Here is a 27579-nt window from a genome sequence, read left to right as displayed (position 1 = left end):
TTCATCAATAAGTAGGCCTAGCTTATATTCAAGTATCAACTACTTAACAGTTGCTAAGTTAGAATTATTACAAGAAAAAAAAAACCTTCATTTTAGGCTAGGGAGGTGGCTCAGTGAATATGAGCACTTGTGCAAGCATCAGGACCTAAATTCAGATCGCCAGTACCCATATAAAAACCAGGTTAAGCTGCACCTGCTTGTAACTTCAGCATTAGGGGACAGAGACAGGCAAACAGGCAAAACCCTGAGTCTTGATAGCAAGGCATGCTACCCAAATAAGCATGCCCCAGGTTCAGTGAGAGAGACTGATTCAAGAGAAGACAGAGAGCAACAGAGTACGACACCCATTGTCCTTCTCTTGCTTTCACATAAATACATACACTATACATATACATCACATACATATACACACAGAGAGACCTAAAAAAACCCACAAAACTTCAATTAAGATCTTACCAACCTGTCCATAATCAGTCCATGAGGAATAAAGACCTTTTCCAAATCCTTGGCATAATGATTAGGTATACAAAATAAATCTAGGTCATAGCCTGGTTCATCATCACTAATCTGAAAAAGAAAGATAGCTGTTTTAAATCAGAGCATTACAAGATACCCACATTTAATTAAATTTAGAAAATATGCCTTAGTTCAGAGAAATGTAGGTATGAGAGGGTATGAAGGGTAGTTAATATTTTTGTAATAAACTATAATTCTCTAACAAAACCATGGTCTTATTGCTAAAGAGGGTCAAGAATGAAAAGCAAAACATGGCAGAATTTTCCTTCAGGTCACAATAGAAAAAGATAAAAATTTAAAGAGGTATGACAAATGTGGTAAAAATATTTCAAACATAAAGACTAGTATATGCAGTTTCCACTCGATACATTTTGAGCATATTTGAACACTTTTGTGGGGGCATATTATGCATGTGCATATGTGTGTGGAGTCCAGAGATTGAAACTGGGTCTAAAACTTCATTTATGTTTTGAGACTGGGTGTCTCATTGAACTTGTTGAACCAAATTGGCTAGTCTAGCTGGTCAAGAAGCCCCAAGGATCCCCCTGTCTCTGCCTCCCTGTTGCTGAAGTTATTAGAATGTGCTACTAATATCCAGGTGCTGGGGTTCCAAACTCGGGTCATGAAGATGACATGGCAGGCACTTTATAGACTAAGCCACATCCCCAATACCCTAAAACATTTTTTAATTTAACACAGTATGTTCTAATAAGTTAAATAAAATCTCATACAGAAAATGAAAACTGGTGTTAACCATCCAAATCCTAAGAGTACTTATCTTACAGTGGGTGAGGGGCATCACCAAAACACCAACTGATCCAAACTCCCATAGTATGTGATGGTTACAATCCACTAATAAGGTAATTATAAATTATAAAGAAGATACTCCAAAATCATTTTGAGTTGTATCATATTGATTCTACTAGTATGCCCAGAACCCAGGACATAAAATATTTAATAACATTAATGATATGGTACCCTTGGTGGCAAAATTATTATGACAGTTTTATAAATATACATGTACCTATATACATGTACAGAAAAAGTACAGCAGAATCATAAAAGCAGGGTAAATCTGTTGAACACACCTGTTCAGCACACCCAATACTTGGGAAGCTGAGATAGAAGTTTCTGAGTTTGAGGCCAGCATGGTAAGTTCCAGGCCAGCTAGGGTATACAAGCCAAAAAACCCTGTATCCTAAAAAGTATCCTAAAGCCAGGCGGTGGTGGCGCACGCCTTTAATCATAGCACTTGGGAGGCAGAGGCAGGCGGATCTCTGTGAGTTCGAGACCAGCCTGGTCTACAGAGCTAGTTCCAGGACAGGCTCCAAAACCAGAGAAACCCTGTCTCGAAAAACCAAAAAAAAAAAAAAAAAAAAAAACCCTCTCTCAAAACACCAAAAAAATAAAATTAAATTTTTAAAAAAAGTATCCTGAAACTCCAAAATCAACTATCTTTGACAGGGAGTATTACAGCGAGATGGAGGGTCTCATGGATCAGGGCTAACCTCAAACTCACTATGCAACCGACCTACATCTTCTTGAACCTTCTGCTTCTCCCGCCTACTACAAGCATATGCTATCACACCCAGTTTATGTATTAGATGTCAAACCCAGGCATTCATGCATACCAGGCAAGCACTCTATCAACTAAACTACATTACCAGTCCTCTTTACAGTGAAACCAACACCAAACAAAAAACCACGTCATACCAAAAACTACAGGAAACCTTTAACAGATCATAAATTAATCTAACAAACAAACTTATTCAGATAAATAAGCTAGGAAGGAAGAATTACAACACTCATTCTTACATGATATTCAAACCCCATCTAAGAAGCTGGTAGTACCGGGAATGGTGTCATAGGAACTAGAGCATTAATCTGCACATGGTGGCACACACCTCTAAAGCCAGCACTCAGGAGACAAAGGCAGGAGGATTATCACAAGTTAGAGGCAAAGGTGGCCTACATAGTGAACTCTTGCCACCCACCCAAAAAATCCTCCAAACCAAGAAGACTAAAAGAAAACCTGGTTGTATAAGCTCTGGCAGTTTTCAAGGAATACAGGTCAAATCATAACTAAAGCTCGTATCAGTTAATTCCTAGTTTCTCTTTCAGTTAACATTTTATTGGGTGGTTTGACAAGTGGTTTGACTTTGAAAAGAGTTAAAAATACATAAATTTACATTCTTTGTAGAATTCAGTTGCTATTGTTTTTGAGACAAAATCACACTGTATAGGCTCATGCTGGTTTCAAACTCATAACCCTTCTCTCTACTTCCCAAGTGCTAGAACTGTAAACACAAAGCTCAGAATTTAATTATATTTTGAAGTTTCTCCCAGAGGAAAAAAATTAAAGCTTGGGTAGTGTCTCTCTCTCTCTGTCTCTGTCTCTCTGTTTTTGGTCCCTAAAGATCTATTTTGAGTTCAATCTTTGGTAGAATTTTATTTATTTTCAGGTCTGCAACATACAGAAGTAAATTTTGAATTATCCTTAAATATAAATGCATTTTTTCATAAACAGAAAAAATGTTTAAAAATCATGGCAATTTTTAAAAATTTACTTATTATGAATACAGTGTTCTGCCTGCATGTATGCCTGCACGCCAGAAGAGGGCACCAGATCTCATTATAGATGGTTAATGAGCCATGTGGTTGGTTGCTAGGAATTGAACTTAAGACTTCTGGAAGAACTGCCAATGTTCTTAACCTCTGAGCCATCTCTCCAGCTCCGGCAATGTCTAAAAGAATAGAAGAAGCTAATGTATCCCCTTAACATCCACTTAATACTTCACTGGAACACATTTACTAACAAAAATGGAAATTGGACATTTGTATTAAAAAGGATCATTCAAACCAGGTGGCAGTGGCGCACGCCTTTAATCCCAGCACTCGGGAGACAGAGGCAGATGGATCTCTGAGTTCGAGGCTAGTCTGGTCTATAGAGTGAGTTCCAGGACAGGCTCCAAAGCTACAGAGAACCCTGTTTCAAAGGAAAAAAAATGGATCATTCAAAGAGCATTTTACAAGAAAGCATTTTTGTAAGTTTAATAAAATAAAATTTAGTTCATCTGTTGGGAAAGGATGACAGACTACTCAATTTTATCAGCTAATACAACAAACATTCCTTCCAGGCTCATCAGAACGGATGCACTATATAATCTGAAAAAATGAAGTTGGATCATTTCAAAGTACTTTAGAATCAAGATTAGAATATAATTACTTCGGGGGCTGGAGAGATGGCTCAGTGGTTAAGAGCATTGCCTGTTCTTCCAAAGGTCCTGAGTTCAATTCCCAGCAACCACATGGTGGCTCACAACCATCTGTAATGAGGTCTGGTGTCCTCTTCCGGCCTGCAGGCATACATGTAGACAGAATATTGTATACATAATAAATAAATATTAAAAAAAAAAAAGAATATAATTACTTCTTTGAGGCATAATCACCCCATCCACCCACTCACTCTGTTTCTGGCATAAATTTTAACCATATCACACCCAGGATTCGTCAGACTACTGTTACAGGTTCTACAGGTAACCTAAGAACTTCAAGGTGTGTTTAGTTCAAAGACAAATTCAATGTGAACTTTGCCAAGTTCATCCCAGTTTTTTTTTTATGTGTTTAAGACAGGGTCTTGCTGTATAACTCCAGCTGTCCTGGAACTAGATATATAGATCAGGCTGCCTCAAACTTGCTATAATCCTCCTGTCTCTGCTTCTTGAGTGCTGAGATTACAGGTGTACACCAACACACTCTACTCCTAGTCATGTATTCTAAGTATGCAAACAGATCAGCAGGAATTACTCCAAAATAGGAATCTTATGTCAACATACCAAATTGGTTTCTAATCCAAAAGTTATGATGTCCAATAAAAAGATTTATATGTTAGAGAATTTTTATTTTGTTCTTTTGATATTTATGTTTTGTTATTTGAAAAGTAAAAATTTTGCTTTTGATGATTTCAGATGGTCTCAGCTCTGTAGTAGTCCAGGCTAGTCTGAAGCTCACGGCACAGCGCAAGCTATCTGCAAACCTAAGGCAATCTTCCTCAGGTTCCCAAATGATGGGGTTTACAGGTATGAGCCATCATATCCAGTTTATTAAAACCATATTGATACAATTTTTCCCCAAAAGGCAAAATTAAGTCTACGACCCCTATCATTTGAGATACTTTGCGTGTTTGTATTTATGTGGGTGTATGCATATGTGAACATAGGTGCACATATGTGGAGGCCACACCTAGTAATTTCTGTCCATTCTAGAAGTTTGGACATGTTGATTACTAGTTATAAAATTAAATGGTGTATCTATTATCTATTATTCTCACCTCCTCCCTTTCCTGTCTCATCACTACATAGTCTAAGTTGGCTTGGAACTCGTGGCAATCTTCCTGCATTTACCTTCCAAATACTGGGATTACAAGTGTGATCCACTACACCTGATTTATTATTATACAAGTCTTCATTCACAATAGTTTTCTTTTTTGAGACAGTTGCATGAGCTCAGGCTGGTTTTGAACTCATTATGTAGCTGAGGATGACTGAATCCATCTTCCTGCCTTTGCCTCCTAAGTGCTGTTATTACAAGCCTTCACCACCATACTCAGCACACATAGTTGATTTTAGGACTCAAGAACAATGGTATTTTTTTTAATACAAAGAGACTTAAACAATCCTTGGTGTTCCAAAGGTCATATTAGCTTGGGTTCATTTCCTTTTTGTTTTTTCGGTCATGTATCCATGTAACAAGAAATTTCACGTGTAAACCCCAAGAATTTTCATGTGATTGCCATTATTATAAATATGTACATAAGAGGGATTTTGTGCTGGCCATGGTAGCATTTACCTATATTCAGCATTCAGAAGACTGAATCAGAAGTGTCCCAAGTTTGAGGCCAGTCTTGCCTACAATAGTGAGACACTAGCTTAATTAAAATATATTAAAATTCTCCAAAAACATTAAAGCAGATATGTTATCCTCTTGAGAAAATTTATATTATCTCTGGATATGATTAAACCACTATTATAGTATATTGCTAAGATATTCCTAAATGTGAAAACTTAAACTAGTACTATGTTGATCTTCCAATTTCTTTTACCAATCCTACAAATACATGTTGTTTCTTTTCCTTCCAAGGGTTAAAGCTATAAGAAATTTAAAATAAGGAAGTGGACTGACTATTCAGCTCAGTGATATAGCATTCCCCTCTGTATGCTATGAATATGTTTTATTACCATTGGTTAATAAAGAAGTTGCTCTGGCCTATGGTATGGCAGAATAGAACTAGGCAGGGAAACTAAACTGAATGCAGAGAGAAAGAAGTCAGTCTGGCAGATGCCATGTAGCTGCTGAAGGAGAAAGATGCCTGAACCTTAGGCCACAGTCTCATGGTGATACACAGACTAATAGAAATGTATTAATTTAAGATGTAAGAGCTAGGTAGAAATACACCTGAGTCACTGGCTAAACAAGTGTTGTAATTAATATAGTTTTTGTGTGATTATTTGGGTCTGGGTGGCTGGGAAATGAAAGCGGTCTCCATTTACAGCCCAAGAATATATTATAACCACTCTAGGTCCTGTAACTACCATATCTGTAAGGACATGAATTAATATCATAATTTTTCCTTTTACTAATGTGCATGGTAAAATAATAGGTATGTTCACTCTGGACAAAAAAAACTGAAGGTAGTTTCACATCAATCTGAAATGTCTGAATTCATATTAACAGATTATTAAAATGTTAATAATTTGGCAGTCCCAACAGGAAAATAACAACTGAGTCTCAATATTACTATTATTGGTAGTAATTAACACTTTTATGTGCTCTATAAATGTTAGTGAATCCACATATGAACAAATACATTTTAGTTCCCCTTTTACTACAGGGGAAAAGAATGACATGGAACATTGACTATCTAATTAATTATGGAAAAATAACTTAAGTGGAAAATTAAAGCCTTGGCAACACAGCCAGATCCCATGTCTTCAAAAATAGTATTTAAGGGCTGCTGAGATGGAACGGTGGATAAAAGCACTTGCTGCCAAATTTGATCTGAGTTTGATCCTCAGGATTCATATGATGGAGGTAAAGAATCAACAAGTTGTCCTCTAACCTCCACACACACAGTGGCAAAAGCACAAGTGTGCGTGCTTGCACACACACATACAGATGCAAACACACATGTAAATAAAAAATTAAAATCTTTAAAAACCACAAGTGTGGTAATGCATGCCCTTTAATCCCAGCACTTGGAAGGCAGAGGAAGCTGACTTTCCATTGCGGCCGAAGCCAGCCTTATCTACATAGAGTTTCTGGATAGCCAGGGCTAAATAATGAGATGCTGTCTCAAAAATCAAAAAAAATAATAATAATAAAAATAAGAACTATAAGAGCTAGGCATGGCAGTATATGTCTATAATCCCAGCGTTCAGAAGAATAAAGCAGGAGGATTCCAAGTTTAAGAAATTTCTCTGGGTATCACCCCTAGACAAAGAACTACAGGCAACTAGTAACTGCTGGGAAAATTGGCTGCTCCCAGGGAAGAGCCCTCCTTATTGGTTGTTTATTGCCAAGTAATCAATCTTGTAACCATTTACACACAAACAAGAATATATATGTATGCATATGAATACATACATATATGCATGTAACAATAAAAAAAGAGGCTATCAACTTGAGAGTGGGAGCATTGGAGGGATCCTAGGGAGGGTAATGAGAGGGGCTGGAGGGAGAAAAAGAGGAAAGTGATATAATTCTATTTCAATTTTTAAAAAGTAGAAATTTGCCAAGTGTAGTGACACATGACACACCTTTAATCCCAGCACTTGGGAGGCAGAGGCAGGCAGATCTCTGTGAGTTCAAGGCCAACCTGGCCTACAGAGTGAGTTCCAGGGCAGCAAGGGCTATGTAGAGAGAGACCGTGTCTCAAAAGACAAAATAAAAGTGAAAACTTTAAAAAAGAAAACAGATGGAAATTAAAAAACCTGTAAAGTGTCTGAATTATCAACTCTGCACAAAAATAAAAATAATGAAAATGCAAATTCAATTAATGACAGTCATTGTAATAATAAAACAAATTAGCTGGTTTTTTCCCCTCTTACATCTAAAAAAGTTCAAAATAAAAAAGTAAAATGAAAACAACAAGAGCTGGGCATGGCAGTACATACCTATAATCCCAACACTTAAAGAGACTAAGCCAGGAGGATTCCAAGTTTGAGATCAGCCTGGCCTATATAAAGAAAATCTGTCTCAAACTAAAATAAACCAACTGCCCAATAAAGACACCCTGCCCAAAGCAACAATAATAAAACTGTAGACATCTTTTTTTCTGATATAACTAGTTCTTTTCCTGTTACAATAACTGGGATACAAAATAATTAAGATAGATATATAGGTAAACACAGCATAAAATTTACAGAAAGAAACCTCTAAGAGGAACTGTTCCCATTTTTTTGGTGATCATAAATAGTTAATTTTGGTCTTACTTATAAATGAATGTTATTTTAAATACTGTTGATAACAATAAAATGGTGACAGGCAAAAAAAAAAAACCCACAGCATTTTAACTAATTCTGAGGAAAAAAAAAACAGGCTGGAGAGATGACTCAGTGTTTAAGTGTAATTTTTGCTGTTGCAGAGGACCTGAATTTGGTTCCCAGCACCCACATGAAGGCTCACAATCGTTCTCCAACTCTAGTTCTAGGGGGAATCAAATGCCCTCTTCTGACCTCCACAGGCATGCTAATCATACACATTCATACATACAGGCAAAACACCCATACACATAAAACAGAAATAAATCCTAACAAATGAAAAAAGTAGTGGATAGATAAAGGTATAGCTCAGTAGTAAAGCATATGCTTAATACGTGTTAGACCCTGAGTAAGATCACCAAGGAGTTAGATATCTCTCTCTTCCTCTCAGTAGCATACCAGGCATGGTGGAATATGTCTATCTCAAATCCCCACACTCAGGAGGCTAAGTAGGAAGATGGGAGTTGGGAGACCAGCCTATAACTACATAGAAAGTCTCTATCTCAAAAAAAAAACCTTCTAAGCCAGTGTGGTGGGTCATGATTGTAATTTTAGAACATGGAAGACTATATAGCAGGAAGATTATGTTAGTTTATTTAGCCAGCCTGGGCAACATAGTGAATTCCAGGCTACTTTAAGCTACATAGTGAGCCTTTGTCTCAAAAAACATCAATAAAAAATCATTTAACAAGGTAAAAGTTCAGTTAGTATAGCATACTTTTATCTGAACCATTTTGATATTCAAAGATATATGAAACACACCTGATGTTTCATATGTTAGTTTGCAAAAGGCCAGAAGCTTTTTCTAGCAGATAGTTACAAGCCCATCTAGAGGCCAATTGCATGAAGGGGATCTAGCATATGGTTACTTCTTCGTCTCCCTGTGTCACCACAGTCATGTTAGTCTACACGACAAGTCACATATTACGCAACTTTAGGGTATTGACATTAGATAAAATCTGCAAAAACATTTGTCAATGCCTAAGACAGAGAAAGTATTTAATAATATTTATTCAATTTACTACAACTCCTAACTTAAATTTACTGGTTAAGGGTAGAATCTGGGGCCAGAAAAAAGGAAATATGAAAGTAAAAAAGAAGTAGCACTGAATGATTTAGGCAAATTGCTTAACTCCTCCATGTAATTTTTTTTAAAAATTACATCAGGTACGGTTGGAGGATGGCTCAGCAGTTAAGGGCACTTATTGCTCTTCCAGAGGACCCAGGTTCGATTCCCAGAACCCTTATGGCAATTCACAATCATCTGTAATGCCAGTTCTCAAGGATCCGATGACCTCTCCTGGACTCCACAGGCACAGGACAAGCACATGCTGTACATGCAGGCAAAACAGTCATATACAGAAAAAAAATTAGAAATTAAGAAAAATCAAGTCCGTTAAACGGCTTAGAATAGCAACTAGCACATAGTAAGCACGATTTAAATGTTTGTTGTTCTTCCTAACATGCAGACAATTTAGGGGAAGGAAACTTAAAAAAAAAAGGAACAGGAATTTACAAACTAAAAATATAGTGAATTTCTTGATGTTCAAACAAAACTAAGAATAGCCACTCCTAACAGTAAAAACTAATTAACTCTATGCTGAATAAGTACCATATCTCAAAACTTAAAAGCATCTGTAGAACTCCTCAGTAAGTGAATAAAAGTAAGGGCCATTTGTTGAGCATCTACTAGATCTTATGGTAGTACTTACTTATATAGGCTCCAGAGACAGAGCTAGGTTTGATGCAGAGCTCCACCTTCTAAAATTTATCCTTGCTTCTGGTGCTGACCTGAACCAGGGCTTAGTACTTAATTGGGGGGGGGACTCTCTTCCCCCTCTTAATAACTGTGTGACTTATGTCTGATAATGGGAACATACCGTTGTTACAGGGTTATTTCAAAAACTAATTAGGATTATCAATGTAAACACAATGATGGCTATTACTGCTATCCCCACCTAGGGACTGTGAAACCGTTATTTATTTGCATAAATTGTCTTACAGTCCTTGCAACACCACCAGCAGCCAGCACGGCACATGCTTGCCTGTAAACCACACACTGAGGTAGAAGCAAGAAGATGGCTGTAAGTTCAAGGCCTGGTTTACTTAGGGCATCAAGGGCTACACAATAAGAAAAAGGAAAGCTTGAGCCTAGTTGAAGATTCTGAAAGTCACACACAACATATTCCAAACCAGCAGGATTCCGAGTCATTAAGAACACAGTGTTTTTGCCTTAAGTCACAAGGCCTAACACGATTATGAGACAGCATTTTTTAGGGCTCAAATGGTTATTAATTCACTGAACAAACTACTAATGAAAACTTTCCCACAACCCAGGCATTGTGCTATATGTTAAAGCTACAGTGGTGATTCCTGCCCTTATAAAGTTTATTTAAGGACCAGCGAGCTACCTAGCAGGAACGAAGCTCTGGGTTCAATTCCTGACACGAAAAAAAAAAAAGAAAAGAAAAATCCAGCAGGGCACAGTGGTGCACTTGGGAGGCAAGAGTCGGGACTGTCACAAGGTCAAGGTCAGCTTGGGGGTTTGTACTGCCAATTCCAGACCAGCCAGAGCTCCGTAGTAAGACCCTTCCTGAAAACATCAAAATAAACAATTTGTGTAAGTGGGAGAGACAATCAACAAGTAACCAGGTAACGCTAAATCTACAACATTGACATAAAGAAAGCATGATGGGGCATTTAACTAGTATTAGGGGCAATACTCACAATAAAGCAGGCTAAGGTATTTAATCGGAGGCAGGAGCTTTAAGTTACTTTATCAAATAAGGCAGTGGAGCAGGGTTGTGGGGGCAGCTTGGTGGGTTACAAAAACCGGAACCAATGAACGATGAGGTAAGCTACCAGAGGCTGACTGTGGAAAAAAGCATGTCCTTTAGCCTAACAACTAAATCCATATATTTTTTCAAATTCCTCGCCGCATCAAGGGCATCAAGTCAGATGTAGCTAAATCCAATATGGGTCGTGGGAAAAATGAGCCGCCTTTTCGCCAGTCTCTGCAAGTGGAAAATGAGCGTGATTTTTCACTACCAGGGCCGCAGCGCGGATCCAATGGAGCAATTGCGCATTCCATAAATACGAATTATGACATATGCAGAATTAGAGGCAAAGCCCAGGCCCGAACATGCCCTCCCATGCTGTTGTCTTGGATGCCGGAGCACCTTCGAGAGGTGCTCCGAAGCGCTCCCCGGCCGCCAAGCTCCAAACTTCCAGGTCTCTCCTGAGAAAGCTCCCCCGCCCTCCCCATGCCGGATCATTCTCGAAGTCGCTGTCCGCCTCGTGCCCTCTGGCCACACATGTCAAGCCCAACGCCATTTCCACCTTCCTGGCCCACACGCAGTCAGCCCTCTCGGGGGGGGCTCACTGGAGGGGCGGCCCACCCCCGAACCCCGCCATTCCATGCCGCCCGCCGCCCTCTAGGGACCTCCGGGAAGATTCCGGGAACCTGTGCCCGCCCCCGCCCCCGGCTTTCCCGCGGCCCCAACGCCCACAGCCAGCCTCGGCGCCTCAGGGCCCCCGAGCGGCCGGCTTCACGAGGCCGCGTGGGCCTGGCTGGGCCGGCTCTGCTAAAGCGTCCCGGGACTCACCACGACGCTGGGACTGCGGGTCGCCATGACGGAATCGGTCGTCTCGCACGAGCGAAAAGCGGTCTGAAGAGGAAGCCGGCGGAGGAGGCGCTACGGCACGGGAAAGCCGCGAGGTAAGCCCAATGCTCTAGCCCGCCGCTGAGGCAACCGCTCAGGAACGCCTCCGCCGAGGCTCCGCCCCCTTCGGCCCGCCCAGGGCCTGCCCCCAGCGGCGCTGCTAGGCGTTCTCCCGCGCTCCTCCACAAGCTGCTACTGGTGGCTGTTTTGGCCAGGTGGCCGTGGGAATTTTCTTCTGGAAAATTCCGAGGCTGGTCGTACCGCAGCCTCCAGCCCGCTTCCAGTAGCCCAGAAGACTCCCAAATAATCAAACCTACCTCAGTCCGCATGTTTCCCTCCTCATGACTCTTAAACTGATGGACCCTTCTTCAGGTTCCGTTCACCACGTGGTTCCCCGAGCCAGGCGTCCCCTTCCCAAGACCTACATGGTGACTGGCTTCCATTTTCCTGATTTAGGACCAGTTCTTTCAAAAACTTCTTACTTAGTTTTAAGAACTGAGACCTAAAGCCCTACAATTGCCCGATCAGGGTACAAATCCAAGAGGGAAAACTGCTTTGTAACCTTGTAAAATGGACCCCAAACTGTTTTTTGCCTTTACATAAAATGAGCATTTTAAGCTGGCTATGGTAACAAAGGGTTATATACCCAGCTACCGAGGATCGCATATCCCATCCACCTGGGCAATTTAGTAAGAAATTGCTTCAAAATAAAATTTGATAAGGGGAATAGGGATTGAGAAAAAAAAAACTTGCCCTTAAACTCTGGCCTCCATACCTGCCCATGACTGCAAAACGTGCACGTAAAAGGAAAGCATTGCTGAGAGAGGTTCTTGTTACCAAATAGAGTGTTGACGTTGCTTACAGGGCCAATTTTAGTCAGGTGTGGTGAAGCGCGCTTGAAATTCCAGCACTATGGAGGCAGAGGTAGGAGAATTGCATTTGTGAATTCCAGCCCCGCCTGGTTTACGAGACCCTGACTAAACAGGAACAAGCTAATGATCGGGGGAAATAAGCGAGCCTGGGATATAGTGCAGCCGCAGTATGTGGGAGGCTCCGGGTTCAGTCTTCTATACCGCAAGAAAGAACGAATGAACACAGAATAAGTGAAATGAGCATATTAACAGTACATAATCAGAATCTTTGTGGGAATTAAAGAATTACACATGCCTTTGTGTGGGAATATGTATAATTCACAGTGTATGGGAACTGTGACTGTTACTAACGTTTATATTTGTCTCTACAGTTCTCTACAGGGAATGTGTCTTCTATTTCGTTTATTAGATAGTTTGTCTTGAGACAGGCCATCCTATAGCCAAGGCTAGCCACAAACTTACTGTGTAGCTGAGTATGGCCTAGAACCCCTCTTCCTCTTGTCTCCATCTCCCAAGTACCGGAATTACAGGCAGCTGACTTTCCAGTGTGGAACCAGAAAACAACATCTGCTGCTATTTACCTTCAAATGCAGCCAGCAGTTGCTTCCCCTAACACTACTCCTGACCGCCCAATTTTTACATCTCCAGTGCCCATCACCGTGCTCTCCATCATAGTCAGTGGCCTCCCTGTTAGTAAAGACATTGATACGAGAGACGCGATAGCAGAGTTTTGAAACTGGGCAAGTCATTGTACTTCTCAGAACCTAAGTCTGTTTCTTCTAAGAGGGTGGCTTAGTGGGTATAGAACTAGCTGTGCAAGCACAAGGGGCACCAACACCCATGGAAAAGCCTGGCATGGTGTTTGTCTATAAGCCCAGTCCTGGTGGGGACAGAGGCAGGCAGACCTACACGCTCGCTGACCAGCCAATACAGCTGAAATGGCGAACTTTCGATTCAGTGAAATGTTCTTAAAAATAAAGAGGGGGGGTAACAGGAAGATGCCAGCCATCAGCCTCTGGCCTCGACTCATGCATGCACACATCCACGGGGAGGGCAACCCCCACGCATATACATACATACACACAAATGAACATTTATGATTTTTAAAATGTAAATAACATGGGCATGCTGACTTGGGCCTATAGTTCCAGCTGCTCGGAGGTGTATATAGGAAGATCAGCCCAGGCAGGAGTTTTAGGCCAGCCTCGGTGAGAGCGCATCTCTAAGCCAAATGATAAAGCAGTGAAATTAAAACTAGGAATAATAATTTTGGCTCTGAATGCAGCCCATAGCTCCTTTCACTACACTGAATGATTAGTATGAGAGTTGTAAAAATTATTTAATAAAGTACTTGCCACAGGACTTCCCACATATTAGGTGCTCAAGAAACACTAGCTGGTAGAATTTCAGTGTGTGTAGATGTGTGAACTCCGTACATACCTCCCAAGTTTCCCTGCCTTCCCTGTCTATCATGCAGTTAGGAGGCTATGACAGAAAAGACCCATCGGGACTTGGTCTGAGGAAAATCTATGTCTAAGTACTTCATTCCTAATTACCACTGTGCCTTTGGGCAATATTTTTATAGCCACGTGCCTCAGTTTCTTCATAGTCAAATGAGTCTCTGTCACAGGATGTGGTAAAGAGTAAACAAAACAAACTGAGCATGGCGACACATGTCTGTAATGTCAACATTTAGGAGGTAGAGGCAGGAGGGTCAGCAGTTGCAGGACAACCTGAGCGATATGAAACCCTGCCTTAAAACAAAAGATTAAACAAAACAATATATTCAACAGTTCCTAGCAGAGTCCTCGGCTCAACATATGGTCATGCTAATGTCATGTGTACCATAGTTTTGCCTTAAACATTTCTTCACACAGTTTATCCCTTTGTCCTTTAAGACTTCTTCACGCTCCTGTTGATAAACATGTTGGTAGTTTCCAAGTTGGGGGCTATTCCAAACAGGGCTACTATGAACGTTTTGCTATATGTTTTAGAATAGGAATATTTTTGAATGCCTGTCCATTTGCTACAGACATTGAATTTCATATTAGTACATTTTTATTCTTATCCTTTCAAGAAATAGGATCTATCTGATAGTTACTGCTGGGAACTTGTAGTTATATTTTAGCACACAGCACACATGGACTCAGTTACCCACCTTTCCATCCCTTCCCTACCATGATATTCACTTCCCCTGCCTCCCTCCCTTCTTCCCCTTCCTTTTCCCCAACCTCTCTTTCTTTCCTTTTTTTGAAGATGCATGGGATAAAAGACAGGACCTCCCGCATACCAAACACACTCTCTACAGTGGAACAATGGCCCCAGCCATTTGTTTCTAAATTATATATATTCAACAACTCAGATCTCTCCAGCCTGATTCAGACTTACTGTTTCTTTCCCTAAATCATGTATTAAAATATTCCTATATATAGAGGGAGGATTGAGACGAGTCCCATGTAGCCTAGGCTATCCTCAGACTTATTTTGTAGCTGAAGTTCAACTTGAACTTCAGATCCCATTGCTTCCAACATTTGTTCCACTAAGCATGGCTTGCTTTTTTAATTTTTTTCTTTTTTTTTAAATTGATGTAGAGTATCAATATGTAGGTCAGGACTAGCCTTGAACTGTTGTAAATCCTCCTAGTGTCTACAGAAACCAGAAGAGGATGTTGAATTTCATAACTGGAGTTATAGATGGTTGTGAGCTTCCTTGTGGGTGCTGGGAGCAGAACTTGGATCCGCTGCAAAACCAGCAACTGCTGTTAACTTCTGAGCCATCTCATAGTGACCCCTTCTCACCCCCTTTTGAGACAGAGTCTCACTATATAGCTGTGGTTGGCGTGGAACTCACTATGTAGAGTGACTTAAGACATCTGCCTGCCCCTGCCTCCTGAGCGCTAGTATTAAAGACAGCTGATTTTTCTTCTATTTTTTTAAAATATTTATTTATTATGTATACAATATTTTGTCTGTGTGTATGACTGCAGGCCAGAAGAGGGCACCAGACTCCATTACAGATGGTTGTGAGCCCCCATGTGGTTGCTGGGAATTGAACTCAGGACCTTTGGAAGAGCAGGCAATGCTCTTAACCTCTGAGCCATCTCTCCAGCCCTTCTTCTAATTTTTTAACAATGGATTATGAGCCATGCTTAGTGGAACAAATATTGGAAGCAATAGGATCAGAAGTTCAAGTTCAACTTCAGCTACAAAGTAAGTTTGAGGATAGCCTAGGCTACATGGGACTCATCTCAATCCTCCCTCTATATATAGGAATATTTTTATACATGATTTAGGGAAAGAAACAGTAAGTCTGAATCAGGCTGGAGAGATCTGAGTTATTTTGAGTCAGAGTCTCACTATGTAGTCCCTTTTGGCCTGGAATTTGAAACCTTCATGCCTCTGTACAGTGAGAAACACTCCACAGCCTGCAAGCTGAAAGACAATGCTCTTTTAGAAAGTGAACCATCTGTTTCACATATAAAGTGCTTTTACTGAAATCAACCATTACCTTTAAAATTAAAATTTTTAAGTGTATTATTTCAAGGTTTTGTTTTCCCATTTAATATGAAATCAAGGAAGTGATTATTCCTAATTCTCATATGATCTACTGAAAATAATGTTGCCATATGAAGTCAATGGATACCAAAATTTCTCTGCCTTGGATCTGGAGCTATGCTCAGTAGTAGAGCACTTGTCCAGTCGGCACCAGACTTGGGACTAACACCAAGCACTGCAAAAAAATTACCACGTCACTTATGCCTTTGTTTAGGCACAATTATGAATTATCTGTGCACCATACACATTTCCAAATATATATGTTTCTGCCCCACAAGTTTCTTGATTTATTTTTCTCTTATTCACTTTCTTTGATTTCTTTCTTTCTCTTCTTTTTTTTTTTTTTGACAAGACCTCTCTTAGTTCAAACCTCTTTCTGTTTTGTAACTCCATATGTAGATTAGACTTGAACTTAGGGTCATCTCCTCCTTTTGCACTCTGAAGTGCTAGGATTATTGAAATGGGGCCCTATGTCAAGCAAGAGCCTTGACTTTTTTGGTGAGTGTATGTATGTATGTATGTATGTCTGTATGTGTGTGTGTGTGTGTATTGGGAGGAATATGTGCACACGTGTGCATGTGGGGGTCAGAGGTTGATATTGGTGTCTGATGGAGGAAGGTCATTGGTTAAATAATAAAGAAACTGCTTGGCCCTCATAGGTTAGAACATAGGTGGGTGGAGTAAACAGAACAGAATGCTGGGAGGAAGAGGAAGTGAGCTCAGACGCCATGCAGCTCCTCTCAGAGCCAGACGCAATGCAGCTCCAACCCAGGATGGACGTAGGCTAGAATCTTTCCCGGTAAGCACACCTAGTGGTGCTACACAGATTATTAGAGATGGGTTGATCGGGATATGAGAATTACCCAGTAAGGGCTAGAGCTAATGGGCCAGGCAGTGTTTAAAAGAATACAGTTTGTGTGTTGTTATTTCGGGGCATAAGCTAGCCAGGCGACCAGGAGCTGGGGTGGCAGGAACACAGCCTGCAGCTCCCCCACAACAGGTGTCTTTCTCAACCACACTCCACCTTATGTACTGAGGCAGAGTCTCTCACTTGAACCCAGCGCTCTCCTATTTGGCTAGTCTAACTAGCTCGCTCCAGGGACTTCCAGTCTCTCCCTAATGTGATCTGGAATTACAAATGGCTACTACCAACATTTATCTGGGTGCTAGGGATCTAAATGCTGGTCCTCATGCTGGTATAGCAAGTGTTTAACATGCTAAGCTATGACCTCCAGTTCTCATGAATCTTATTTTCTTTTTAACCTTAGCATTATAGTCCTTCAAATTTCTAGAGTTGGCTGTGAGAGCTCACATGTAATCCCAGCACTTGGGAGGATGAAGAAAGAGGATAAGGAATTTAAGGCTGGTCTTGGCTATAGCACATTTCAGGACAGCCTGAGCTACAGAAGACCTTATTTCAAAAACAAAAAAAAAGAGATGGATTTATGTACATATATTTCCATAAGAAATACTATACAAAATACTTATCCTTAACATTTTTTAATTGATTATTCTGTCACTAGGTGGTGGTGGCACATGCCTTTAATTCCAGCACTCAGGAGGCAGAGACAGAAGCATCTCTGTAAGTTCAAGGCCAGCCTGCTTTACAGAATGAGTTCCAGGACAGGCTCCAAAGCTACAGCAAAACCCTGTCTCAAAAAACCAAAAATAGTTTACTCTGTATGTGTGGTGTGTGTGTGTGTGTGTATGTTTGTGTGTGTTTAATATGTGTGTCTGTGAGCATGGAGGCTAGAAGAGGCTCTATCACACTCTACCTTATTCTCTTAAAGCAGGTTCTCTCACTGATCCTAGAGCTAGGCTGACAGCCATACAGCTTCACAATTCTGTCTCCATTCAGTCCTGTCCAGTCCCATGTTTTACCATTCCCCCATCCTCCCCTTTTTCCTGGCCCCAGAAGCCCAAGGGTTGCAGACACTCAGGAGAGCACGTGGATCTGAACTCTGGTCCTCATGCTTGCTCAGCAAGTGCTCTAACCCATGATGTTGAACTGTTTAAAATGACCTTCATCACAATACATCTTACATCAGTACAAACATACAACTTTAGCCACATGAATTAGATGCTAAATTGAATCATTAGTGGCATAAAAGAAAGTGATGATAAATTTTGTGTGTCAGCTCATCCAGCTGTTGGTCCCTAGGTCAGACATCATTCTGGGTGTTTATGTGAAGGTGCTTATGCAGGAGATTAACATTTATTTAGCTCAGTGGATTTTTACTAAAGCAGGTTGCCCTGTGTAATGGTCTGTCCTGTCTCTTTAAGAGACAAGCCACGCCCACTCCCTCCTCCATAGGCTGATGCAGGCGGATCTTCCTTCCTGCTTGCAGCCTGAGTCTCCTCCTTTTTCCATCTCAGAGGCAGCTTAGGTCTCTCCCATCTCTCTCTCTTTCTTTCTCTCTGCTTCTCTGCTCTTCTCCCCTTCTCCCTTCCCTCTCCATAACCCACTAAATATACCCAACCTCACTCTGCTTGGCGTGCCTATCCATCTGTCTCTTGCCTGCCGCCGCTGCCTAGTCTCATGCACCGTCCCTGCCTGGTACTGGCTGCTCTCGGGACCTGCTGCCCCCTGCCTGCCACCACATGGCCTGCTACCTGCCGCTGGGGACTTGCAGCGTTTCTGCCGCTGCGGCCACCAGGGATCCGCAGCATACTTTTAATTTTCCCATTACACCCTGCACTGGGTGGGTGGGCCTCCTCAGAGATGACTATTAGAGAGGAAAGATTGCTGTCCCTTGAGTGAGAAGGAATTCTCCCAGCAGGCTGCCTTTGAATCAGAAGGTCAGCTGTCTCCAACATACTGGATTCCCCCTTCTGGGACTCACCAGGCCTTTACAGTAACGTCAGCCAAATTTAAAACATGCTCTAATCCTGAACCTCCTCTCTCTCCAAATAAATTAATAGAACTGATTTTCTAGTTGAAATGTCTGAGACCTAGGCCGTGAAGTTCAGTGACAAACTCGTGGTACTCGTGAAAAAGCATTGTGCCACCTTTCATTATGTGCCAAGGAAACTTGCTATGGAAACGGAGCAAGAAGAGTTATTTGATCTAAGCAAACGTGATTACCAGGGTGGTGTGTAAGTATCCGCTTGGTGGTAACCCCTTTGGAAATCGTTGTCTTTGGGTGTACCCATCTGCAAATAACCACAGGTCCTCAGGTGCGAACAGCTTCAGGTCTTGAGGCGTTTGCTAATATATCCCCTTTCCTCTTAAGATATGTTCTTTTTGGTGTTTATGTGGTCAGCTACATTGTGTGCAAAAGGTAGGTGATAAGTGTTAATGTTTATGAGCTTCTCATCAACTTGAATGAGAAATAAATTTAGTGGTTAACCTTTCATCATTTAGGTGCTTTTGAATTTTTTTTTTTCCTTTTCAAGACAGGGTTTCTCTGTCTCTGCCTCCCAAGTGCTGGGATTAAAGGTATACTCCATCACCACCTAGGCTTCTAAAAAATTTTTCTTTTTTCTTTTATTTTTCATAGCTTTCCTGTCTTCTTTTCTTCTTTTTCATTTTCTTTTTTCCTTCCTTTCTTTTTGTTTGTTTATTTGTTATGCCCAGATCCACAAAGTCCCCCAAAAATCAACAAGGAGACTGAGCTCCTCCCGTTTGTAAAAGCAAAGAGCCTTTATTTTATGCAAGTTTGCAAACTTGGTCTCTCCACATGTCCAAGGTATTGGAATAAACGAAGAGCCCCGAGCTCAATTAGAGTTGGGTTTTTATAGTAGTAAAGGTGAGGGTGAGGGGTTTCTGAGGTTTTAGGTCCCCTGATTGACTGACATTTGTCTAGGGATGTCCTGGTGAGTGTGCTGGCAGGTGATCCTATGTACAACGGTTGGAACGTTAAGCATTTCCTTTGGATGGTCTGTTCTTGGGTGGTGCTGGGGTAATCTCAGTTTATAGTCCTTCCAGCAGCCAGGGTTGCTTCAGGGTAAACTACTGAGACTCAGGCCTCCATTAAACTTGTCATGGCTGAGTCCTACTCTGGCAGGTGATAATGGTTGGAAATAAAGAGCTTCCTTTGGGAGGTCTGTTTCTATTTAGTTTATCATGGCTGGCTCCTACATTTTGAGCCAGAGTTTTTCGGTGTAGCCCTGGCTGTCCCGGAACTCACTCTGTAGATCAGGCTGGTCTCGAACTCACAGAGATCCATCCACCTGTGTCTGCCTCCTGAGTACTGGGATAAAGGGTGTACCCCACCAGCTCACGACTGCTTTTGAACTTCTGTACTAAAATATTCTACTGCAGTTTTGAAAATTACCCAGCAGTCAAATGATGAGTTTGAGATGTGTACCCTATGATGTGTGGCGCAACCGCTGGACCAAGGGCAGTCAGACCTGTTCTCTTCAGACTACCAGTTTCATGTTTTCTGACAAGATTCTTTTCTCTTTGTCTCCTAATCTATTCTCCAAACATGTATCTATGGGCTATCCTCTGTGGAATGGCCTCGGGACTAATGGTGCAGCAGCTACTTGTATTTCTCAGGCCTTGGCATGTGTAAAATTGGCTGGCACAGCAGATATTCGGCAAGGCACAGGGTGGCCTGTACTCTTCTCACCCCCTCCTGGGAATGGAATGAGTTTCAGGTCCCTAACTCCTAGAGTCGAGTCTGTGTCACACTCCTTGTGTTTTGTGTTGTCGGTGAATTCTCTGCATGCTGTCCTTGAGAGAGGAATCTTAGTTAGCTTGCATTTGGAAAGGATTAGGGAAAGGGGTAAGGGTTATTTTTGTTTGCCTGTGTTTAACTCTCTGTTGGAATGAGAACTCTTGGTCTCTGTTCTAAACACTGTAGCAGTTAAGGCCAAAGCAGAAAGTAGATTTAAGAAGTTACAGTTCACCAGACCCATCCTGACTTCATTTCATTTATGCCCTGGCAATGCTTAAGCATGCATGGGCAGCCAGTTTATGGAGGTTCTCCAGATGTTCCTGTCCTGGGCAGTCCTAGATCCTTGTCTGGCATCTAGCATCTAGCATCCTGACTTCCTTCACTCCAACGTTTATATTAGTAGTTAGAAAACAGAAAATCTGGACTGGGGAGGTGCCTCGGTGACTTTAGGTTCCCAGCACTCACATCAACGCTGACATAATTCCAGTACCAGGTAAGGAGAGGCAGGCAGGCAGGCGAATCCCAAGGGCTCACTAGTCAGTCAAGCTGAAACACAAGCTCCAGGTTCTGTGAGAGACTGTGCTTTCAAAAGGATGGTGGATAGGCTAGAGGAGCGCATATGATACCCACCTCTGGCCTTGTGTGGTCCACATCAGAATCCCAGCGCAAGGAAAGTAAATGGAGAAGGATCGGAAAGTCAAAGTCATCCTTAGCTACACAGTAAGGTTGATGCTAACTTGAGCTATGCAAGACCCTCCCAGAAGGAAGGAAAGAAGTAAAGGACAGGAGGAAGGAAGAAAGGGAGGGAGGGAGAGAGGGAGGGAGGGAGAAAGGGAGGGAGGGAGAGAGGGAGGGAGAGAGGGAGGGAGAGAGGGAGGATGAATGGATCTAGGACAAATTCTAAATTGGACAGAATCTAGGAAAACGTATAAATCAGGATGAGGTAAAATAGGGTGTGTAGTCCCCCTCTGCTGTAAGCTTAGGACCTGAGGTAGCCTTGACGCTTGTCACAGGAAGAGTAAGTAGTTAGAGCTTTGGAATTTGAGTTCCACGTGTGGCATCTGGAATGTGGGGAAAGCCTGCTCTAGAAAGACTCCTGGACAGGTCAGGGAGTTTGCTGTGAGAGTATATACCATCTAGTACTGCCAAAAGCTAGATCCAGAAAGTCTTGCGAGCATGACTGCTTATTCATGAGCTCTGCAAGGCTGCACCAATGGATATGCGGATATGCCCGAGTGTGTGGGGAAAAGCTCCTGAGGCCTCAACCCTACACAAACAGGCAAGCTGGAAGCAGGAGAGGTGGTCTGATGTCTTCCCCCAGGGAGGAGCACACCAATTGTTTGTCCCACTGAGCTGGTAATTATATTCCTATACACAAACACGCACATGCGCACGCACACACGTGCGGTCAATAACAATTTGCGAGAAAGAAGCATGATTTTGAAGAAGAGTGGGGAGGAGTATATGGAAGGGTTTGGAGGAAGAAATAAAGACTTTTGAACAATAAAATGTCATGAGTTTCTGGGATGCTAGGGGAATGGTGTGACCAGAGACAGCATGCACATTCCAAGGCCCAACCCATACCCCACCCTACTTCCCATCCATCTGGATGTTTGTCAGTTTTGTAATAGAATTTAGACTAAACTGCTAAGCATACACATTTCCCTGAACCATGTGAACTGTCGTCGTAATAACTGAATCTGAGGAGGGTATCTTGAGAACATGTGCTTAATTGCTGATTGGCCAGAAGTACAGGCCACAGCCTGGGACTTGGAATTGGCACCTGAAGTGGGAAGAATTCTGTAAGACAGAGCCCTCAACCTGTACGGAGGCTCCGATGCTATCTCCAACCTGTAGTTACTGACGTTATCTCTGCCCTCTGAGACCTGAGAAGTCAGTTGCTTTTTCCAGTTACAGAACATCCAGATGTTATCTTTTGCAGGCTCTCTAGGTACATGGGGATTTTCCCACGCATCTGTCCACAAAAGCATGCTGTGCAATGTGCAGAGTACAGACTATGGGGCTGGAGAGATTTCTCAGTGGTTAAGAACACTGGCTGCTCTTACAGGGAACCCAGGTTTCATTCCCAGCATCTATACGGTGGCTCACAGTCACGTGTAACTTCTGTACCAGGGGACCCAATGCCTTCTTCTGCCCTCCAAGAGCACGTCACGAACATGTCACACAGACATGCATGCAGACAAAACACTCATATACATTTTTAAGCATATATTATTTAAAGAGTTTAGACTGATGAACTTCAGTTGTGTTATCTCATGCTCCTCCCGTCTTTGCAGCTATCCTTATTACTATTACCCAAGCCTTGTTTCCCCACTTTATGATCCACGATGTCAGCACTGAACATGTGCGAGGTCCTGGGTTCCGACCTTATCACTACACTAAAAAGGCATGATATTATAATATATGCTTTTTAAAAAACTTTTCATATTTACTTATTATGTATACAATATTCTGTCTGTGTGTATGTCTGCAGGCCAGAAGAGGGCACCAGACCCCCATTACAGATGGTTATAAGCCACCATGTGGTTGCTGGGAATTGAACTCAGGACCTTTGGAAGAGCAGGCAATGCTCTTAACCTCTGAGCCATTTCTCCAGCCCCTAATATATGCTTTTTGAGAGAAACTCTTGCTATGTAGCCCCAAACTTATTGTGTAAGCTATGCTAGCCTCGGACATGCAGTGATCCTCCTGCCTCAGTCTTCTGAATGCTAAGAATATAGATATGAGCTGCCATACCTAGTTTATATAACTTTTTTTGGGGGGGGGGGTTGAGACAGGGTTTCTCTGTGTAACAGCCCTGTCTATCCTGAAACTCTCTTTGTAGACCAGGCTGGTCTCAAACTCACAGAGATTCACCTGCCTTTGCCTCCTGAGCGCAGTCATTAAAGGAGTGTGCCACCACCATGCCGGGAGTAACTTTTTATTTTTAGTGGTGGTGTTTTTGCATGCTAGGTAAGTACTCCATCACCGAGCTATACCCCCAGCCTATTATATATTCTTTTCCTCTCTCCTTTAATTTTTTTTTAATTTTAATGATGCTTATGTAAAGAAAGCAGAGGTGCCAGATCTCCAGGGGATGGACTTCCAGACAGCTATGCTGCCCGATGGGGCCCTGAGAACTAAAATTGGGGCTTCTTCAAGAGCAGTTTGTGGGCGGTTGTGAGTGGCCAGTGCGGGACCAGGCAAACGGGCAGGAGAGACAGGAAATTAGAGATCCTGAAAGGTTGGGTGAGGTATATGAATGACTTAAAGCTACAAATAAAGACTGAGAGAGAACGGTGCCAACTGGGAGCAGGGCAAGGATGCCAATTCCTCCTCCTCCCCCGCCTGGTCCTCCTCCACCTCCCACTTTTAATCAGGCAAACACAGAGCAGCCCAAACTCAGTAGAGATGAGCAGCGGAATCGAGGAGCCCGCTTACAAGACATTTGCAGAGGGACCAAACTGAAGAAGGTGACCAACATTAATGATCGGAGTGCTCCCGTCATCGAGAAGCCCAAAGGGAGTGGTGGTGGCTATGGCCCTGGAGCTGCTGCTTTGCACCCAAGAGAGGTCTCTTTCAAGGAGGAGTGCCCAAGCTGCAACCTGTGCAAGCCAAGGATGCTTCAGATACTCGAGCTGGTAAGCCAGTCCTACAAGTCCCCAGTTCTCGAGCTGCTGCTCCGAGGCCTCCAGTGTCTACAGCCAGTGGGCGTCCTCAAGATGATACCGACAGCAGCCGAGCCTCCCTCCCAGAACTTCCGGGACGCAGAGACCCTCTTCACCTGACCCCTCTCATCCCACTACCACTAGCGGTACAGACATGAAACACATCTGCTCCTCCCCCACCACCTCCAGGGCGCCGTGTCAGTGCGCCCCCTACTCCTCTGCCTGTGCACAATAGCAAAGTTCAGGCCTACAACAGGGAGAAACCCTTGCCTCCAACACCTGGACAAAGGACATCCTGCTCCACCCACTGTAAAACCACCTCCTTCCTCTGTGAATATCAGAATCGGACCAAGAGGCCAGTCTCCAGCCCCTCCACCACCGCCTTACCGCCAGCCTCCTGGGGTCCTCAATGGACCCTCAAGCCCCACTGAGCTGCCACAAAGACACAATTCTTTGCATAGGAAGACACCAGGGCCAGTCAGAGGCCTTGCACCTCCTCCACTCACCTCTGCCTCCCCCTTCTTGTTGAGTAACAGGCCACCTCCCCCAGCCCGAGACCCCCCAGTAGGGGAACAGCTCCTCCACCTCCACTACCCATGGTCCGAAATGGTGCCAGGGATGCTCCCCCTGCCCCACCACCTTACCAAATGCATGAGTCAGAACCTCCGAGCAGAGGAAAGCCCCCAGCTCCACCGTTAAGGACACCAGCTGGGCCACCCTCTCATCCATCACCACCCCTGAGGAATGGCCATAGAGACTCCATCACCACTGTCTGTTCCTTCTTGAATGATTTTGAGTCCAACTACTCCTTCCACCCAGTGGAGGACTTTCCTGCTCCAGGAGAATGTAAGCATCTTCAGAGAGTATACCCCAGCAAAACAAACCGAGCTGCCTGTGGAGCCTTACCTCTGCCACCCATTCTCAAGTGAAGCCTGGCTTGGTCCTGCTCCTCAGGAAAAGGATGGACCTCCTCTTCTCAGATGGTCCCTCAGCCCCTAAAACCTGCATGAGAGCTCCAACAATGTTTGTCCAGTGCAACCAACCCTAAGCATCCTCCTGGCCCAGTTCCATCTATGCATCTCATCTCTGGACTTGGTGATTGGATTCTTTCTGTTGGCAGTAGGCTCTCAAGCAAGCCCTGTATCCAGCCCTCTTCCAGCAAGCCCTGCTAAACCAGAAGAGGAGAAAGGCTCCGTTTCTCCTGCTTTCTTCCAGGGAAAGGTGCATTGTTAGGGGAATGGACACACCGGGCAGGGTGGAGAACGGTGCCCTGCCTGCTGTTACCCACCAAGGGGAAGTGTGCTGTGTGCATTGCATTCCATAGTTGAGGAGGTCGGTGTGGCCAGGACTGTTGAGGAAAAGGTGCTTTTCGTGAAGCAGTCGGGGTTTGCAGAAGTGACCTGTTTTAAAGGTCAGGTTACAGAAAGGACAAAGAAATGGGTCTTCTCCATTTTAAGAGTGTTTTGGTTTTGTTCTCATCCCTCTTCTCCCCATTCCAAGGGGCAAGTTGTACATACACTAAATACTAATCAGTGAACTAGACAATAAAAGAAGGGGACGAAGTAAAAAAAAAAAAAAAAAAAAAAAAAGAACAGCCGGGCGGTGGTGGCGCACGCCTTTAATCCCAGCACTCGGGAGGCAGAGGCAGGCGGATCTCTGGGAGTTTGAGGCCAGCCTGGTCTACAAGAGCTAGTTCCAGGGCAGGCACCAAAGCTACAGAAACCCTGTCTCGAAAAACCAAAAAAAAAAAAAAAAGAACAGGTTGTGTTCTTAACCTCTGAGCTATCTCTCCAGCCCTATATCATATATTCTTAGTGTATGTACTAGCAGACTTTTGGGTTTTAAACTCGCAGTATAGAGAAATCTGTGAATACAAAGAAAGAAGCATTATTTGTGTTTTCAGTATTAGCCCTCTGGTGTGTAGCTGACAGAGCTTTCTACCCATTCTATAGGCTGTCTCTTCTCTGCTGGTAGTTTCCCATGCAATGCAGAGGATTTTACATTTCATAGAAGCTTATTTATCAGTTACTGGGCAATAACTATCACATGCTATTGAATCCTTTCCAGAAAGTTCTTGCCTATGTCCATATCTTAAAGTGTTCCCTAATGTTTTCCTCGAGTAATTTCAGTGATTTAGGTTTTATATTAAGGTCCTTTATCCATTTTGAATAGATTTTTGTGCAGGGTGACTTTAGCATGAACAATAAAAACCCAGAGACAGTTATTGGGGTTCAAGCTGAAGATCAGAAAAGCAAAACAGCCAAGCCACGAGAGTCCTACCTCTACCAGGGCCGGTTAACTGCTGACTGAGCCCTGAACTTTTGTCTCCTACCGTCTTATATTCCCCTTTAGTGCTGGGATTAAAGGCATGACTCCCTAGTGCTGCAATTAAAGGTGTGAGTCACTACCACCTGGACTGTTTCTGAATTGAACTTGTGTAGCCCAGGCCAGGGTGGCCATGAACTCACAGAGATCCATCTGCCTCCGTCTCTGTCTCCCAAATTCTGGGATTAAAGGTGTATGACACCACTGCCTGACCTCTAGTAGCTTAGTTTACCTTCTGACCTTCACACAACTTTATTTATTAAAACATAAATAAAATATCACTATATTTCCCCTTTTTGTCTAAAATAAAAAAGAAGGCTATAACTAATAAAATAAAAACTATATACAATAAGTATAATAACTATATATAATATATACAGGCAATAAATATATCAATAATGTCTAGTCCATTTGCATTTGACAAAATCAGAGAAAATACTCTATATTTATCCTATCTTGTGAGACCAAAGTCTTGTACCTATTTTACTTTCTATCATAACTTATATTCTGCATGTGGTAAACAAGGAGACTATAATTATAACTATCTAGTCTTTAACTCCCTAAGACCCAAGAAGGAAATAATATTAACTGAGTAAGCAATAAGTACAAGCAAGTGACTTCCAAAAAAATGTGAGTAATGACAGAAACAGCTGACTGCCTGGAAAGTCACCCAAAGTTCCTCTGCAACATTGGGGCATCCATTTTGGCCTATTGGCCTGGAATATCTGACAGACTTTTCTATGAAGCAGGGTTTTTGTCTTGTCTGGGCAAGGGTTGGCAGTCACTGTCTTTTGTGTTCTGCTTATTCCATTAGGATAGCAT

At 42.6% G+C, this 27579-nt stretch overlaps 1 protein-coding gene and 1 pseudogene across 1 annotated transcript in view; one reads left to right on the top strand and one right to left on the bottom strand.

Annotated features, from left to right (window-relative positions):
• The window catches only part of Hprt1 (hypoxanthine phosphoribosyltransferase 1), a 36385-nt gene extending 24561 nt beyond the window's left edge, over positions 1-11824 (bottom strand). The window contains exons 1-2 of the mRNA XM_057759437.1: positions 11660-11824; positions 461-567 (exon numbers count right to left, since the gene is read on the bottom strand). Of these exons, the coding sequence (XP_057615420.1) occupies positions 461-567; positions 11660-11686 (134 nt within the window). The 5' untranslated portion in view covers positions 11687-11824. The remainder of the gene's footprint in view (positions 1-460; positions 568-11659) is intronic.
• A 12263-nt stretch (positions 11825-24087) lies between these two features.
• On the top strand, positions 24088-25361 carry LOC130868288 (WAS/WASL-interacting protein family member 2-like; annotated as a pseudogene).
• The last annotated feature ends 2218 nt before the right edge of the window (positions 25362-27579 follow it).

This window comes from Chionomys nivalis, chromosome X (assembly GCF_950005125.1).
Source record: "Chionomys nivalis chromosome X, mChiNiv1.1, whole genome shotgun sequence".
NCBI classification, from domain to species: domain Eukaryota; kingdom Metazoa; phylum Chordata; class Mammalia; order Rodentia; family Cricetidae; genus Chionomys; species Chionomys nivalis.
The sequence above is the reverse complement of the archived record's forward strand: the minus strand, read 5'-3'. Positions and strand labels throughout refer to the sequence as shown.